The sequence below is a fragment of the Tauraco erythrolophus genome, chromosome 2 (assembly GCF_009769465.1).
Source record: "Tauraco erythrolophus isolate bTauEry1 chromosome 2, bTauEry1.pri, whole genome shotgun sequence".
Lineage (NCBI taxonomy): Eukaryota > Metazoa > Chordata > Aves > Musophagiformes > Musophagidae > Tauraco > Tauraco erythrolophus.
The window spans coordinates 45689996-45707696 of NC_141466.1; the positions used below are offsets into that span (position 1 = coordinate 45689996).

Below are 17701 nucleotides of genomic sequence, written 5' to 3' on the forward strand. Positions count from 1 at the left end.
TTGGGAATCAGATACAGAGGGAGGATGGATTACACTGCTCTTGTTCTGCAATAGCTCACATAGGGCTGAAATAGCATCACAGCATTTCCCCGGACTGCTTAGGACCAGTAACAGGCAATTTTTTAACCTTATTCTTGCACAGTTCCACATATTGACATCTCTACAGACGTCTGATATCCCCATTTTAACCAAAATTGTTCCTAGTCAATTGCTCCAAAACAGAGGCTAATCACCACTCATGCTACCAAATGACAGGCAGGACGAGCAAGAAGCCAGAGCCACCAGAGCCAGTGACCTCTCAGGGAGGCCAGCAACCTTCCTCTAGCTGCTGTCAGCAAGCCAGCAGTCCGCCTCATGCTTTGGGAATCATTGCAGCCTGTCATGTTTCTCGTATTCATTTTCAGAATCAGGCAGGAACCCAAATTTTTGGCCTTGGCTTTCAGTAACCACAAAGTCTGAGCAAGCCTGTTCTTAGCTGCCAGCGCTGTGAAAAGCTCGGTTTTCAGCTTTTTTCACAAAAACTGTTTTCACAACAGTTTTGTGAACTGTTACAGAAAAGGAAGAATGGTCACTGAAGCCCCAGCCCATGGAACTTTTAGGTAAGACACTGCCATATTCACTGGGCGCACGTTAGCTGTACCTGTTAGTGCTTGCGGAAGGTTTCAAAAGACATTTTCCACTTCTGTTGCTGCTGGAGTGGTGCCAGCTGACAGCTTACATACCCATGGGAAGTGGCTACAGCAATGCCGGTCTGAACTTGACTACGTTGCAGGAGCTCTTAATAATAAGATCCCTTCTGGAGGACTCCTTTGTTTAAAAACAGTTGGGTTTTACTGTGAGGGACTATGCTGACTCTCCAAAGAAGCCATGTCAGAAATGTTCCACTTTATGAAAGGATGTCCAAGATTAATAGGCCTCTACCGATACTCATGACTCAACATCTGAGTTCCTGCAGCTTTCTGAAGAAAGATGGAAGTGGTTCAGTACACGGCAACTTAGAACAACCCTATGGGCAAGGCAACCATAAAGGCAGGTGCAGATTAAAAAAAAAAAGGCGGGGGGGCGGGGGGGGAGGGGAAGGACGAGGCGCAGGCGGAGATAGAGGATAATCACGTGCTGAAAGAAATTTCAAATTCTCTGAAATGGAATGTTTCCCAGCAAAAGTAACAAACTATAACTTTCCTGAGTTGAAGTACAGCTATCTTATATTCTGCAAAGACTATTCCTGAAGCTGGAATAGCAAGTTAGACTCTTCAGCCTGGAAAAAAGCACCTGGGGATACACTAGAAAACTACAAAGGCATCAATGGCAGATCATAATGCATAGGGATCAGCTGCTCGCTGCCTCTTCCAATATTAGGGATCATAGGCAAGGTAGGTAAAGCCATGCTCAAAAAACCAACCAAAAACAACAACAACAAATCAGTGCAATGGGTAATAGACCTGTGTGGTTATTTGCCAGGGGAGAATACTAAAGATGTCTACATAAGCTCAAGGAGAAATTGGACAAGTACATGGAAGAGAGATTCATTATCAGCTACCAGTTAGACAAACCAAAATCCAAAGCTCAGGAAATCCTCTGAACCGGAAACAACCAGGGGATGGAAAGAAGAATAATCAAACACACGCTTTTCTTCTTAATCTTCACCAGGCATCTACTTACTGCAACTGCAGAAGGAAGCTGGGCTAGAGGAGCCTTTGATCTGAACCAGCACAGCCATTCTTACGTATTCTAGTGAGGAGTCATGGAATTACCTCTTTTCCTTCAAATTGGAGGAGACACCTTTCTCTCCACTAAGAGGAGAGAGATTTCGCTTCTTCAAGTGTAGATGTTAGTTCAGCCAAAATGAGACAGATAAACAATGTTCAATGTCCACACACCTCCACTTTGGAAGCCTGTCCTTGCAACACTGATCTACTTTCCAGAGTTAACAACACATTTTAAAAGCTTAACAAATTTCATCTTAAGAGCTGTTTCGTGAGGTTTTATCTTCAGAGCTCCCACTGGAGCTTTTTTTCAGAACCAGACTGCTCCTATAGTTAGGAGCCTTCTGATTTCCATCCTGATCACAGACAGCTTTCACCCATCTGTTCCTGTGCCAACAATTGGCTGGTTTTGAGCTAAGCTGCAAGCCATCTGACATGTTCACAATAATGGATCAATAGTCTACTACAATGAAGGAAAGCAAAAGGTCAGATCTGCGTCACAAAACACCTATTTAATTTTGCACCTAAAATTCCAAGTTACTCCAAATCCCAGAGAACAGAGTTGAAACATACACACACATGCTTCAGAGTCTGCATTAGCCTGCCAATGCAACGGGATTGTTCTTAAACAGATCTCTCAGACTGGAAAGAATATAAAAAATAAGCATAGACCTGTAAATAACTTTATAGGTACATTGTATACAGTAACACAAGTCATTTCTACATTAGGCGCAACAATAAAAAGAAAATAAATCAAAATAGCAATAAAGTATAAAAAACTTACTTCCCAATGTTTTCAGGTAGTGCCTGCAGGGAGATGTCATTTACTGAAAGACATGTGAGGTTCTGTAATTCAGGAAAGCTTTCGGGCAACCTGTGGAGATATTAATTCAAATCAAGGACTTCCAGCAGAAGTATTCACATTCATATAATACATACAGGAAAAGAGAACACGTAGTGGAAAACAAAAGTATTTAGCAAATACACACAGAGGGAGGCATGCTCAGAATCCAGCAGGACTCTCAGAAAATTCCAAGGATCATAGTAAGAAAAAAAAATGTGACTTAGACACTTTAAAGATTTTTCTGTGTCAAAGAACAGGTAATATCCCTGTCTCCTAGCCCCTCTCTTCCCTGCCCCCAATTTGCCATTTCAAAAAGCTATAGGGCTTGAGAACATTTTAAACATTTAAACAAATTTTAAAAATCAAACATATTTTAAAAACCTTTCTTACTACTATTTTGCTGTATCACCTAGACGGTAAAACAACTAAAAGAATTATTTTTATTCAGGCTTCACTTACACACATGCTTACAGCATGGCCATTTCATATTAGCTACTGAGTTGCTCCTCAATTGCTGCTTTTTGAAGAAACTTTCTGTTCACTACAAACACAACGTTCTGCTGTTACAGCATTTCACATTAACTGGTTCACACCACAACAGCATGTAATCCCTCCCTTCTTACACTATAAAAACACAGCCGTATGCAAAACGCCCTCAAAGTTTCCAAAGCCTTTAGGTTTGTCACTTGGTTGGTCTCCTGCAAGGCTTGGCTTCCCCTCCCCACACACGGACAGATTTCTGTACCAGTCGCTGCTTGCTGGCAGCTGGGTTGCACCAAGCAGCTCAGTTTGCAGTTGCGCAGGAGACAGAGGGCAATGAGGTGGAGGAGGAGCAGCCCCTGGACCAGCCATCCAACTTCTGCTCAACCCTCAGAGCATGCAACCTAAACTCAAGCTGCAGCACTTGGTTTGGTTCCTGCTCTCTCCATCACCCAGCTCAAGGCACGTGGTACGACCTGTAGGCAACTAGTCAAAAGCAGATACATACCTACTGAATGATGGGGAAAGGGAAAAAGAAAAATTACAATGGCTGGGACGGAAGGGGAGCTTTTTATGTCTCAACTCCAGATTGCATTGTCATTTTCTGGACCTTATTAACAGAACATGCTCAATATCTCAAAAACGTAGGCTCCACTGTAACTGTTCATCACCATTTAGGCTCTAATAGGTTTACAACTGGAGCTAAATAGTCTGATTATCTCTCAGCAGCAGACAGGTAGTTGGACTAGAATGATCACTGTAGATCCCTTCCAATTGGAACTATTCTATTCTATCCTACCTATAGCATACAGTGGACTTCCAGCCTAATCTTCCATAAATGCACCTTCTTTTTATTAATATAAACCTGACGTAATTTGAAAATAGCTGGAAAAATGGTCTGCCAGACACTTTTAATGCTGCAGGTTCATTGATGGTTAAGTTTGACAATGAGGCAACATACTGTATTAGTGGTAGGACATTGATTGGGAAGATCTCCGACTGGCTTTTAAGCTTAGAGGAAACAAGGACAAGAATCAATGGCTAAAAAAAGTTCCAGGATATCACGCAGAAAATGAAGTCACTACTACACTTTCTCACTTTGCCTGAGCAAATTACTGCCCAAACCTACATGCTATTATATAGGTAAAATCGAAATTCTGGATCTCATCACAGAAAATACCTGGCAACCATGTGTAAACAGCTTCTGGTATCTGTGTTTTCTAACTTAGTAAACTGCTTGGAGTGATGTTTTCCAGAACACACATACACTTTGGAGTCACTATATCAAGAATTTTTAAAATTCCCTTAAACTCTCAACAAAGATTTATTTCACTCCCATTAAGGAGCCTTTCAACTCTTTTGTTAATTCCACTCAGCTGTAGCTGTGCATTACAACTACTGTTTAAGAAAACATGTTACTTGGCCCCCAGGCCTTATTCAGCACACAAAATGGAGAAGGACAGCTAGCATGCTACTCCAGAAAATTTTGATTTTGATACCACGAGACGCGGCTCTGAGCTTTACATACTGCACACCCATGCCTGGGAAAAAACTGTTTTGTGACCCCTCACCACTTGCATACCTAAACATCAGTTCAGCCTCAGTTTGTTTTACCAGATTTTTGTGGTGGTGTTATCCTCACTATATAAACGGGCTTCAGAGGCACAGGGATTAAGATCACAAGTGTCCCTTTAATGCTCAGAGACGCGACTTTCCAGAGAACTCAGGACGCACTATGGGCGATATTCAGAGTGCACTTCTGAAGAACCTCAGCTGCACACGTGGGAGAAGCCGTCTTGCAAAACCACTGGAGCAGCTTAAGATATTACAGACACTCTCCTGTTTGTCAGCACTCCTGCACCACAGCCAGCCAGCTAATCCTGCAAGTATTCCTAGCCCTTCTCAGTGCAAAGCAAAGCAGGTCGGTGAGTGCCCACAGTGAATACTCTGGATTACCTGACTTGCTCAGCATCACAAAGGAGCCCTGTGATATGGGCTGGTTTAGGAAACAGTTCTCCAGATAGCATTCAAAGGCCTTAGCTAGCAGATCACCTCTTCTTGCTATCTCTAGCCTCATTTCACTAGATAAATTCTGAATTCTTCAACAAACGGAACAGAGAAATGTAAACAAAACTCCTCTTCCATACTAAAAGTGCACGTAATCCCCACACCCCAGCTCACCAGAACACAGATCAGCAGTAGCCGTAGCAGCCACCGCATTTTTGCCGCATGTTACTGCATGTCACTGTGTCCCAATTGATGGGAGGGTGATGAAACGCTAGTCCGAGCTTTAATCATTAGTAAAAGCCATTATCTGCAGCGGCTGATCTAAAGTCTATTCCAAATCGTCAGGCACCTGGGTTTGTGCCAGTGCATTCGTGCTAACCATTGTCTTATCTCTCCCAAGTATGAGCATGGTTTTCCTATTCATTTAAGAAGAGGAATGAAAATTACTTAACAGGCAATCAGATTTACATTTTTCCTGGTTGGCTAACAAATTTCATCCCCTCCCAAGAAAGATGCACATCACTTTTTAAATCTGAACTTTTGTTGCAGTCCCTGCCAGAGACAGACACTGCTGGCAAAATTTCACAGAGATGCTAGATCACAATTTTTAAGGGCTTATTTAAAATGGTAATTGTTACAGCAAGATTGTATTTCTGGTATGGTGAGTAGTAAGAAGAAGGTGGAAGTTACCTAGTCAGTGGATTCCCACTGAAATCTGCTACCTGTAGTGCTCTGCAGAATGAGATGCTTTCTGGTATTTCAGGAATATCTGCAGAATAAAAAAAAAAAAGGGAAAAACATCGTCAACAACTGTACTGCACCTACACTGAAGTTATTGCCTCATTACATTCAGTAACTTGCTACTGCAAGGAGTTATCTTGGTATCTTTCAAGACATTTCAACATGCAAGACTGCTTCATGTCCAAGTATACGGCTACCATGACAGAGCCATTTTGTGCTTTTTCACATCCCATTTCGCTCTCCTGCTTCATACTCATCTTCCTGATCCTCCACTACTCACCTGTTCTTGGATTGATCTTTATCAGCCTTTGCCTATCGAAAAAACAGACCCTCTATGTGCTAAGACTGTCCTAAAGAACCATTTAAAACCTGAACTTCTTGTAATTTGATCAATACACGCCCACAATCTGTGCTGGCAGAAAGTACGTGGAGAGGGAAAACAAAGGAAGGAAGAAGAGAACGTGCAAGTCTCTCCACCTATAACAAACAGTCATAGGAGAAGAACCCGCCTCCCTCACACTAAAGCCATGTAATTTGAAAACATTATCTCAAATTGACAGGTCCCGAACAAGTGCTAGTACACTATTTCAGATTGCCAGAAAGTAATCAGAAATATTTGTATGTGAAACGAGGTATTTTTTCCAAGTATCTTCAACACAACACGTTTACCTACTGAAGTGAGGCATGCTATCTTAAAATTGTCTTCTGGGCCTCTTACATCAAGCTGCATTTCCACGAATAGGCTGTGGTCCTCTGTGTAAGTCCTTGTTTACTGTCATTGAGATTCAGTAAAACTTCAACAAACATGCTTGGTTTCCTTGTTTAACAACTTAGATTTTTATGATTTATTTTGAAAAGAATTCAAAAAGAAAAAAAAAGGCAAATCTTAAAGTAAAAATCACACTGCTGTTTCCAAGTTTTTTCCTATTTCCATTTTTTCTACAGTGCAGTACATCCACTCTATCTCCTCTTCCTGCTGTTCTCATCACAAAGAATACTTTGGGAAACGTCTTCACAGATTTTCCTCATGCAAGTGGCATCACTGACCTCAGTAGCCATCAGTGATCTAAATATGTTGAAAAAGATTTGGAAATTAGGTCTCTTCCCACCTAGCTGAGTAACTCAGAATTGACTACCTACGTATTTCATTCAGCTCTTCTCCCCAAAAGCAGTGCGATGGAGAGAGGAGGGGAGGAGAGCGCCTGCTCATCAGTTTCATCTCTTGCCAGGTAATCCGAGCAAATGTATCTATTTCGAATGATTCCCAGCTCAGAACCAAACCCAAGGGCCAGCAGGAACACCTTCCAAACCCACAGGTCACCAGCTGTGAACAATCGACAAAAGGGCGGGAGAGAAGTATCTCCTGGGAATCTCCTGTTTCCTACATGAGTGGGAAAGGTTGGAGGGAAGGAGGGAGATGGGCATCCTCAAATGGGTTTCACTCCATCCCAAGATGTGTCTCCTCTTGGAATGGAAGCATATGACTCTTGCCTTAAAAACCCCAGTGCTCCCAGTATACTCACTAGGCACAGGTAGAGAAACAGTTCCTAATGTTTACGAATAGCTCTGGAGTGGTCTAATCACTAACCCCAAAAATACACTGCATATTCAGAAAATACATTTCACTGCTACTAAATATCAAAACAATCAACAAGAAAGGTGGATACCCACAGTGCGAGGCATCAAACAACCAAGCCATATTTCCACAATGCCGAAGAAGGCCACCCAGGGTGAGGTTGGCATGGAGCGCCGCACGCAGTGCAAAGAGTTCCCTTAGTACACTTGGTGAAGGAGAATAAACTACTTATAAATCCAGACAAATCCTAAGGCCCATCAACAGCAGCAGTTCTCCCATAAAATGGAATAGGTGACTCTAGAGACTAAGTCCCATCAGAGATGTTTCATATGTTCTTACCCACCCGCTCCTTCATAACAGCTTTGGTATTTGAGGGGAAACAGTTGATCTTTCCTAGAAATCCGACAGCAATGAGAAAGTCAGAGTAAAACATTAGGTAAGGCTTTTGAGGTTAGAAGTGACAGGTTACACCACAGGACTCTCGAATTTAAATCAGACACACTTGCACAACCAGCCTGTTTCAAAGCATTTGTGATGTTCTCCAGCATCTCTGCTGACCTCACTTCAAGAGTCAAAATCTCAAACTTTATTCCTCTCCTATGGCAGGGACAAACAGGTCTGAAGAGTGGCATTTGAGTAACTAAGGGGAAAAAGAAAGTATCCTTAAGATTGCCTGATTAAATGTTAACCTTGAAGTGATAAATTCTCATAATGCTGTAAGTACTTAAAAGCATTTGACTGTTGCCAACACTCCAGAAAGTAAAAGTGTTGACGTCATCGCAGGAACATTGCTCTGTCTCACAAAACAGATGACAAGTAAACTACTACTTTTTCTTTTTTTTGTTCTTTTTTTTTTAATTAAACATTAATGTAGAAGCACTCACTTTTGAAAGGGTGTTCTAAGAAATACAAACAGTGCACAGAAATGGAAAGCTTCCTTTTGCCTACACAGAAATATACCTAAAATCAAAACATCATCAAAACCACATTTACAGACAACAAAGCTGATGGCTTTACCCATTCTGGTCCTCTATGATTTAGTGCTGCCTGTAGAAGACTGAATTTGTACTACAGGGTTATTGAAGACAGAGGTCCTACATGCACTCAACAGACATTGTTACTTCGACCTTGCATTACAGCAATGACAAACACTGATCCTGAGCTCTGCTAACCAGCAGCAAGTAAAGAAGTGTGCCATCCACCACCTAGTTTTCACACCATCCCTCCCTGGATAACTAGCTGGAAAAATCCTGAAAGGGACTTCACAATTTCAAAGCTTCTGATGGCTCCGAATAGCTCATTTCTTTGCAACCAAGCCAGTGTCCACAACTTTTATACATGCATACAAGTACACACACACCCCTTTCATACACGGAAACACACTTTCTGTGCATGTGAATCATTCTCCTAGATTAAAAAAAAAAAAAAAAGCTTCACAAAAAAGCAGAGCTCAAGTAGAAGTAACCATCCTAATTTGTTTGGGAAAAAATTTTAAAGAATATATACACATAAAAATGTAAGATATAAAGCAGAAGATAAACATAAATCTTCAATGACAAAGTTTCTGAAACTAATCATGCTAATGATTTCCTCCACCAATGTGTAGTTTCATAGCCATACTGCAAATAATCTCTCTTGGGTTGGGTCCCCAACACAAGAAGGACATGGATCTGTTGGAGCAGATCCAGAGGAGGGTCACAAAAATGATCTGAGGGCTGCAACACCTCTCCTATGAAGACAGGCTGAGAGAGTTGGGGTAATACCGTGTGGAGAAGAGAAGGCTCCGGGAAGACCTTCGAGCAGCTTTCCAGTACCCAAAGGGGACCTACAAGAAAGCTGGAGAGGGACTTGGGGCAATGGCTTTAAACTGAAGGAGGGGAGATTTCGATTAGATGTAAGGAAAAAAGTGTTTACTAGGAGGGTGGTGAGGCATTAGAACAGGTTACCCAGAGCAGCTGTGGATGCCCCATCCCTCGAAGTGTTCAAGGCTAGGTTGGATGAGGCTTTGAGCCACCTGATCTAGTGGAGGGTGTCCCTGCCCAAAGCAGGGGGGTTGGAACTAGATGATCTTTAAGGTCCCTTCCAACTCAAACAATTCTACAATTCTTCTACTTCTGTATGAGGTACTATGAAAACCAGAAAATATGCCTTCTCAGCAAAACTATTTTGATAAACTTTTTCTATTACAAGTCTTGGGTATTATCTGTAAAAGCCAACAAGTAGCTGAGCTAAGTAAAAATTACTCCAATATAAGATACTACTTGAAATAAGACAGTATATGTACTGCTTACATATGGACGCGTTTGCAAGCTTCAAAATCTGTCCTGAAAATGAAATGTGCTTTCCCAGCCTAGATATTCCAGACTATGAAGTCACTACATCAGCAAAAATCTTCAATAAGAAATGTAACAGACACAGGGAAAAGAAGGGAAATTCCATTTCTATGTTAAGTTTTGGTTTTGTTTTTTTTTGCATGTAAAGTACATTTTCCTCCCAACATTGATACTTTTTCTGTGTCTGATTCATTTTCCTCCTCGATCTAACTGGACAAGGGACAGACAAAAATTCAGTGCAACTCTCTGAACTGAGGATCATTACACATTTAATAAGTCCAATAGGGTTGAAATATAGCTAATTTTAATTACATCATCTTAAAAAGATTTCTCAGGTAAAATACAACCAAGTTATGAGCAGATACTTTATCATGACATGTGAAGACTACAGTAACATTGTGTTGAAAATGAACTCCGAAGAGTAAAGTCAAGGAGCAATTTAGTATATGACAAAAAAAACTGGAGTGATTATTATAGCAGAGAAGATGATGGTCAACAACAGAAGCATTGACATAATCAACTGAAATCCAACACGGGATATTAAAATATATAAAGAAGTCCTTCTGTCTCTTGATGGATTAAGCAGCTTTCACCATTACTGTTGACTACTTGATTTCATTACAGACATTAACACATACATCTCTGCCAATAGCAGCAGCAGTAAGGTTGAACGCTTTTCTTGCCACTGCTGGATAACCAGCTCAAATCCTACTTAAATATCTAGGATTCTTCTAATGCTACACACTGACGAATGCTCTACATTTACATGATGCCCCAGATGTTCTGCCATACAGATTGTGCAGCACTGCTAATAATAAAGCCATAAACCAAGCATAAGCCCTGTGACGTGTGACAATACAAATACACTGGCAGCAAAAAGAAGTCATGCCAGCAGAAGCCGATGAAAATCAAGCTTGGCAGTCAGGTATGTAAGAGGGCATATTCCCCCTCCTCCATTCAAAATACCTCTTCAGATGTTTATCATTTTAGTATGCTAAGAATTTGATAACAATCTAGCAAGTCCTGTACAAATGACTTGAGGTAAGTTTGACACTAAGGAATTCTGTACTATTTGAATGAGAAAATTACTTCCAAAAATCCTTTTGTTTGGTGCTAACCTATTTTTTGTTGACAATTTTTACAACAACGACATCTCTCAGTCCCCATTCCCCCATTTCCTTCTTTCTGATGGATAGGAGGGTGGAGGAGAAAACAGACTTCATTGTAAACTGATAAAACCTTTTGTACAGCACATTTTTACAGCATTGTATATCAAATTTCAAGAACTAATATTTTTTCATCTACCCAAAGGCTGCATGGCCAGCATCCTTCACACGTTCTTCAATAGTGAACATAATTTCCAATACCGAACATAATTTCCAATACCTAAACAATATCAAGACAGCAACGGTTGGGAAGGCTAGCGACAGGGCTACCAGACCAGAGCACTCAAATAGTGGACTCCAGCTCAAAGTAAAAGGTATTTTTACAAGAACTTAGCTGGAATCTCAGATGTGTCACATTCCTGAGGGAGAGTTTACAATGTTCAAGAGTTATTCAAGGAGCAACGACTGGACGCTGTTACATGTTCCAGCTATGAAGGTGACAGAGCACTGTGCTTTAAGAAGGACTGGAGCTGGCACACCCCATACGCCCCAGCAAAAGTCAACTGAATAGTCCTGATCCAGGCAGTCATAGCAGAAGGCCCACCACCAGGTATGTACAACACAGGCAAAACACCTTAGTCACTCAGCCACCAGTAATTCATTAATGTATTAAGCAATTGATTAGTTTATACCCGATGTATACCCAGGAAGCCCATTCCAGACTCAAAGACTGTGAATCCATACAGCATTATCCCTCAGGAGAGAGAGAACCAGAGGCAAACCAGATCTCATCCATGCAATTCAGTATACAGAAGAATTTTCTCTGCCTCTTCTCTCAAACATAACATATAATATCTACTATAGTATATCACACATACACACACAAAAAAGCTCCAATAAAGCATTAAGCACTGCAGTACTCGAGCGATTCAGTACTAGAGGTTCTCTTCCTACTTCCAAGGAGGTTCCTCCATGCCACCCCCTGCAGAAAGGTGTCCAAGACGCCTGCCCTTGGCAAAGCTCTCCCACTCTGCTTTCCACCTCCTTCACCTTCCCAGTGCGGGAGAAGGAAACTGCCCTCTTAGTCAAATACCTTGCAAGAAGGAATTTGCGGTTCAAATATTTGTTTGTCGTTAGGAAGGGCTCTTCAGCTGCAAAGCCCATCTGAGCAGCCTGCTGTCTTGCTGGTGCCACCACCGCATCTCTCTACGCTCCTCAAAGCAGCCAAGTGCAGTTCCCAGAGTTTCTGCCTCCACAAGCGAAAGGGATGGAGGAAGGTCACTCATCCTCTCCCTCCATTTCCACACTAAAATCATGACATACACAATGATCTGGCAAGCTTATTTTTTTCTAGAAACTGGAAGGTTTTGTCACCAGCCCTGAAGGCTGCAGTAATCAACCTCTTTAGGTAAACATTACAAGTTCTGGGGCACAATGTGACAGGAGTCACACGGTCCTTGCAAAGTCTATTGAGATGAAGTGGTTCTTGTACAGGTTGTAACATTTTCCTCTTCAGGCTCTGAGGCTGAAGATATACAAAACACAAGAGACACAGCTCTTTCAAGACCTGTCTTTACAACTTTAAGAAAAATTCACGAACAAGTTGAGGTTAGGTTTTCCCAACTAAATCCTTTACTTTGTAATTAACAAGAAACTGAAGCAAGGTAACACCTCTCATTCCTCCTCCTCATTGCTTCTGGATACGTCCCTTTTCCAAGGGAGGAGAGGAGCAGGGAAAAAAAAATCTTCACAGAACTGCACTTCATGGGTATGTAGATACTAGGCAATTTACTTGAAAGAAACTTGAAAGATAACAGGGACATAAAAACAAGATGTTTTTTGAACAGATATCATGTGGAAAATCAACAGGCTGCTCTTCTCAGCTGCAGGAAGCAGCAGTAATAGAGGATGAGGAGCTGTAAACTGGAAACAGGAGGAAAAAGAAGTGAGGGGAGCTCAAAGATCAGATCATAAGGAAACAATAGTTCCAGGTGAACTAAGTGGAAATGCCCAAGTTTGGCAAGGAATTTAGGTCTTCCACCTTTTTACTGATACACACCAATGAAGAGTTAAACAAGGCTAGGAGATATTTTTATAAGGATTTCCATCTTGGACCTCAAGGCTAGCAGTAATTAAATACTTTCAGTCTGAGAAGTGAGAAGAAAAAAAAAGTAAAAACTAGTATTCTACCTATGAAGCTGTGGATTAAGTGTTTTAACAGCAAAGTTGTAGATTTATTGAATTAATTCTTCAGTAACTTCGTAGTCATGGCACCTGACCTTCTCAACAAAAAAGAAACCAACATCCAAGCAACTCTGTGGACACAAGAACTAACAACGCCTGTTTGCAGATTGCCATTTTATGATCTGTAATCTAGATTATCCAGAAAATGACATTTATTTTACATCACTCCCATATGGATTGTCTGTTGTTGAACGCTTGAGCTGATCCTTCAGCAGGCCAAAAGTTTCTGTCTCCAACTTGTCCTGTTGCTTTCAAAAAAAACCAAAACAAACCACCACCACAAAGAAACCAAACTACTCCTAAAAAAAAAAAAAAAAAAAAAAAAAATTCCTTCAAAATCCACGGCCTTCTCTTCAGTTTGGATGAAGCCAGACACTGTTGCTAGATGTGCAAGCAAGTACATTAACTAAGTTTCCTTAGAAAAAACAGTTACTTCTGGCAGAATATACCATGATGGAAAAATCCACTTTTCTGTAATCCATTTTAAAATAACACCTCTTAAACTTCTCTAATTAGATTATTCCTTCAAGAGATTTCACTTATCTTCTCTTTCTGCATCACAGTCAGCACTTGCTGCTTCTTCCTTCCCCTCCCTGATGAGCCTTGCTGAGGGAGAATATCTACTTTTCTCTCTCACCTTACTTCTCCTGCTGCATACGAAGTTCACGTCCTCCTCCAACTTACCAACATCAAATTCATTTTAGTGACATAGATTCACAAATTCCAACTTTTACATCACTTCTCTAAAGTGAGGAAGAATTTCAAAGTCTGTGGATTCTGCAGTGCTCCAGAATCTAAAAGCAATTTGCAGTATATGTTTCTTTCTTCCCCAGTACTTTGCTTTGTACATCGGTCCCTAAACTTCATGTGTAAGATATGAAGATGATAATGTTTTTTAAGCATGGATTTTTAAACTCATCTCAAGGGAGAGAAGGGAGATAATACAAAGAAAATATATGTCACTAGAAATTAGATGTGTCAAAAAACAAACAAGAAAAAAAAAAACACCACCCAACACAACTGCTAGTAAGCAATCATCCAAAAAAGTAAAAAATTGTGTTATCTCCAAGTGTCCAACAAGGGAGCTTTGCTTTCATTAGCACACACAAAAAAAATCTCACACAAACCCAGTCACTGGCCTGACCCAAGTTAAAGCTTAAGATCATCAACAGTAGTGTTCTACCACCATACAAACCACAGCAGTCTCTGGTGGGATGTCCCATGGCTTTCAGGTGTTCACAACCAGCATTGCAGTGAGTGCATTCACAGGGTGCTTTCCTGTACCAGGTAAGACATGTCCACGCAGTAGTAGGAGAGCAATTCTTGTTTATCCACAAGCACTCACCTGGACACAAATCAGTTCTGAAGGCAAACAGGCAACATCCAGCAGTTGCCCATTTTAACAAAAAGGTGCCTTTGCCAACCATACTGCCTCACAGCACAGCTTGCTGCCTTCTTTTATTTTTTTGTTCTCTGCTGAGCAAGAAAGTGTCAATTCACATTTACTTCTCAGCATTCTAAGTTTCACTACTTACCACCAGACTTGTACCAGCACGCTGGGTTGAGGGCAGCTGGTGGAAGGCAGCAAAGAAGAGGATTTCACAGTGGAGGTCTCTGCTGAGATGCTGGGAAAGTGCAGCAGAGCTGGACAGCCAGATCCCAGGTGAGAGCACAGGGCAAAAGGCAGAAGCTGTTAGATGAGAGAGCAGAGCCCATATGGGGCTGCAGGACAGGATCAGAAGACTTCAGAGTGCTTCTGCCTAATTAGCTTATGTCCTCACTGTAAAATAGCTGGGTCACCAGCCTAGGCTGAATTGAAATAAGCACTCTAAGTCAGTATTTCTAGTTTGAAAACACTATTTATCCTGCTTTCGGTGGAGGAGAAGAAAAGGGAGACACCCATTTTGTGGGCAGAAGGGAGGTAATCCTACAGTACGGACAAAAAGTACGTCTTTGAGAGCAGACAACAGAATTAAAAAGGGAAAGCATTGGTGTGCATGCTGATACAAACAAGTGAGCTGAAGCCTCGGAGAGAGAAGCAAAAATACGACAGCTCTTCAGTGGCACGGACTTATGCTCTGCAGGTCAGCTGCTGCATGCTCACCCAGCCTTCTGAGGATGCCTTAAATGACTTGTTGAATAAAATGAACCTATCACACAATACACAATGAATGTGGCGTCCTGAGTGTGACTAAGATCTCAAAAGAGACTTTTAATAAGGTCATAAAGCAGCTAAAAAGAATAAAAACTTCAAATAAATAGCAGTAATATCAAACCGCCTGCAACTGAAAGCAGAATAGTTAAGTACCGTTGCTGTTGATTTCTGAAAGTACCTTGATAACTGAAGACAAAACAAAATAAAAGTTTCCAAATTTGCAACTCTAATCCATTTTGGAAGCAAGGAAAAGGTAAAAATAAGGCTCACAGAGCATTTGGGATACTGGCCTACAGCTGCCAAAGACTGACCTCCAAAATCCTGGACGCTGCTTAGGCCATCAGCCTTGCAGAGCTGCAGCTCTCTCCTTACACTACAGTGTTGTGACTATTGAGATGGTTCCGAGGAACTCGCTCTACTGTTAGGGCAATCCTGAAGTAGCATATTTATATTTTGTGAAATCTGTAATTATTTTCACATAAATGATAGCACATTTGCCATAATATGGCAACTGTGTCGAGAGAGGATTTTGGAATGAGAGTATCCTGATCACGAGACTTGTGTCCAGAACAACTGCACTATCCATACAGTCACAAGCTCAGTTTAACCAGAAATTACAGAAATGTGTAGCAACTACTACATCATGTAGCCAGAACTCATCTCTATGGTAGGTATGACACTGTACACATTTAATGAACAGTACTTTGATATCCAATAAGCACAACAAAGAATCACATTGAGATTTTGGTATCAAGCATCCTGCAGAGTCAAATATGGCTTAAGAAGATCTGCCCACACACAGATTTCCTCAGTAGATGCCACAGCAAACCTATTGCTTCTCAGTCCACAAAGTAAAGGATCTCAGCTCTGCTGAGAGCAGTCAGCAACAGAACCAGCATAATCCATCTACAAAGATTATCTCAGCGCACACACTTGCATTTTTTCCCGTTCTGAGACTCCAGGCTTGGACGCAAGATCAAACCGCAAGGTTACAGAGTACTTCCACAGAGAAACAGTTCACTTGAATCTCCTTATCTGCTGCCAGCTAGAGAGCAACTACGGATAGTTGGTGCAAATCTGCCAGTACACAGCAACTACATCAATGCTACAGGCTTGCATGACCAAGTCCTTGGTAGATGCATTCAACGGAAGCAAGAAGAAGTAGGCTTCTATCAAGGAGAGACAACACCATGCAGGCACACACAGAACTGCAAGAGGCTCATCTCCTACAAGGGCAAGGGGGTTAGTCTTTATCCAAGAAGACAGTGGACAGCGGGATGTTTCAACTGGCACTCCTGCATCTGGGAAGAGTAGGAAAGCCACTCCAGTGCCTAATACCCAGTAGCCACTGACCAGCATGAAAGCTGACAGTGATTTTATTCTTATCCTAAAAAGAGCTGAACAAAACAGGCTGTCAAAGGCTGGAAAATGTATAGGACATAAAAAAAAAAATAAAAATCCAGACTTCCACACCACACCTGCTAAGGGAAAGGAGGGGGGGGGGGGGGTAGCAATTCCTTTCAAATAAAAATACAACTAAATTAACACCTTCAGGGTATTTTAGGAAGCATGCAATATCCTGAAAAAAACACATCAGTGGAATCTGGAGGATTTAACACTTGTCGAAGGCAAACAAAAACCCTCTTCTTGGAGAAAAGGGATACTAAGAAGGAATGCACCACATCTGCAAGAACACAGCACACATATGTAGCATACGTAATCCCAAATATCGGCATGCATTAAATTAACTACAGAAACTTTAATGCATCACCCCTCCTGTCTGGAAGAAGCTACGGAACAAGAAAATCCATTAACATTTCAATGAATCAGGGATGGCAGGGCCCTAAGCTCTAAAAATTCAGCCTCCAGGGGTTGTACAGAAGAAAAGGGGGGAGGGAGTCACTGGAGGAAACCTCTGCCGGACCAGCAGCATGGGTAGCAGCCTGCTACAATTCCCAGGGATCTCAGACAAGCAGCACACACTTTGGGAGAGAGGGAAGCTTAATGAAGTGCCAGCCACGTCACAAGGAAAAAACTGCAGAAATTTGAGCCTGTCTTTCTTCCTTTGAAGACTGCACTTCTTTTCTGAATCTCAGGGTCTTTTGAGGCTTGTCCCAGAGAGTGCCCAAGTGCTGTGGGAACACAAATAGCACACAGGTACTTCTGACTGTGCCTAGAGCAGAATCTCTCCTCTACCATGCAGAGCAAAGACTGGCACTGAAACTCAATGCAAAGCACAGGAGCCCTACCCAAACTTCAAGAACATCAAACAAGGACGCTTCAGCGACCCAGTGTCCTTGTGGAATTCACCAGCAATATGAGAATCCAGGGAAAGATTTACCCCAGCCTGAGGAGTCTGAGGGAACAAGCAGCAGTTTCAGATACACAGCAGTTGAGCATCTATCTCAGAAGATGCTATGGGGAACACTCCCAGTCTCAGACATGTTTTGCCAGCAACTCAAAAGCTCAGGCATTCACTGGTGAAGCCCTACAAGTCTGTTTTCTTTAG

General features: G+C 41.7%; 1 protein-coding gene across 2 annotated transcripts in view; it reads right to left on the reverse strand.

Annotated features, from left to right (window-relative positions):
- LRRC1 (leucine rich repeat containing 1) overlaps positions 1–17701 on the reverse strand; it is a 102910-nt gene that overhangs the window by 65815 nt on the left and 19394 nt on the right. For both annotated transcript variants that reach the window (XM_086608327.1, XM_086608326.1), the window contains exons 3-4: positions 5728–5806; positions 2491–2580 (exon numbers count right to left, since the gene is read on the reverse strand). In XM_086608327.1, the coding sequence (XP_086464453.1) occupies positions 2491–2580; positions 5728–5806 (169 nt within the window). The remainder of the gene's footprint in view (positions 1–2490; positions 2581–5727; positions 5807–17701) is intronic.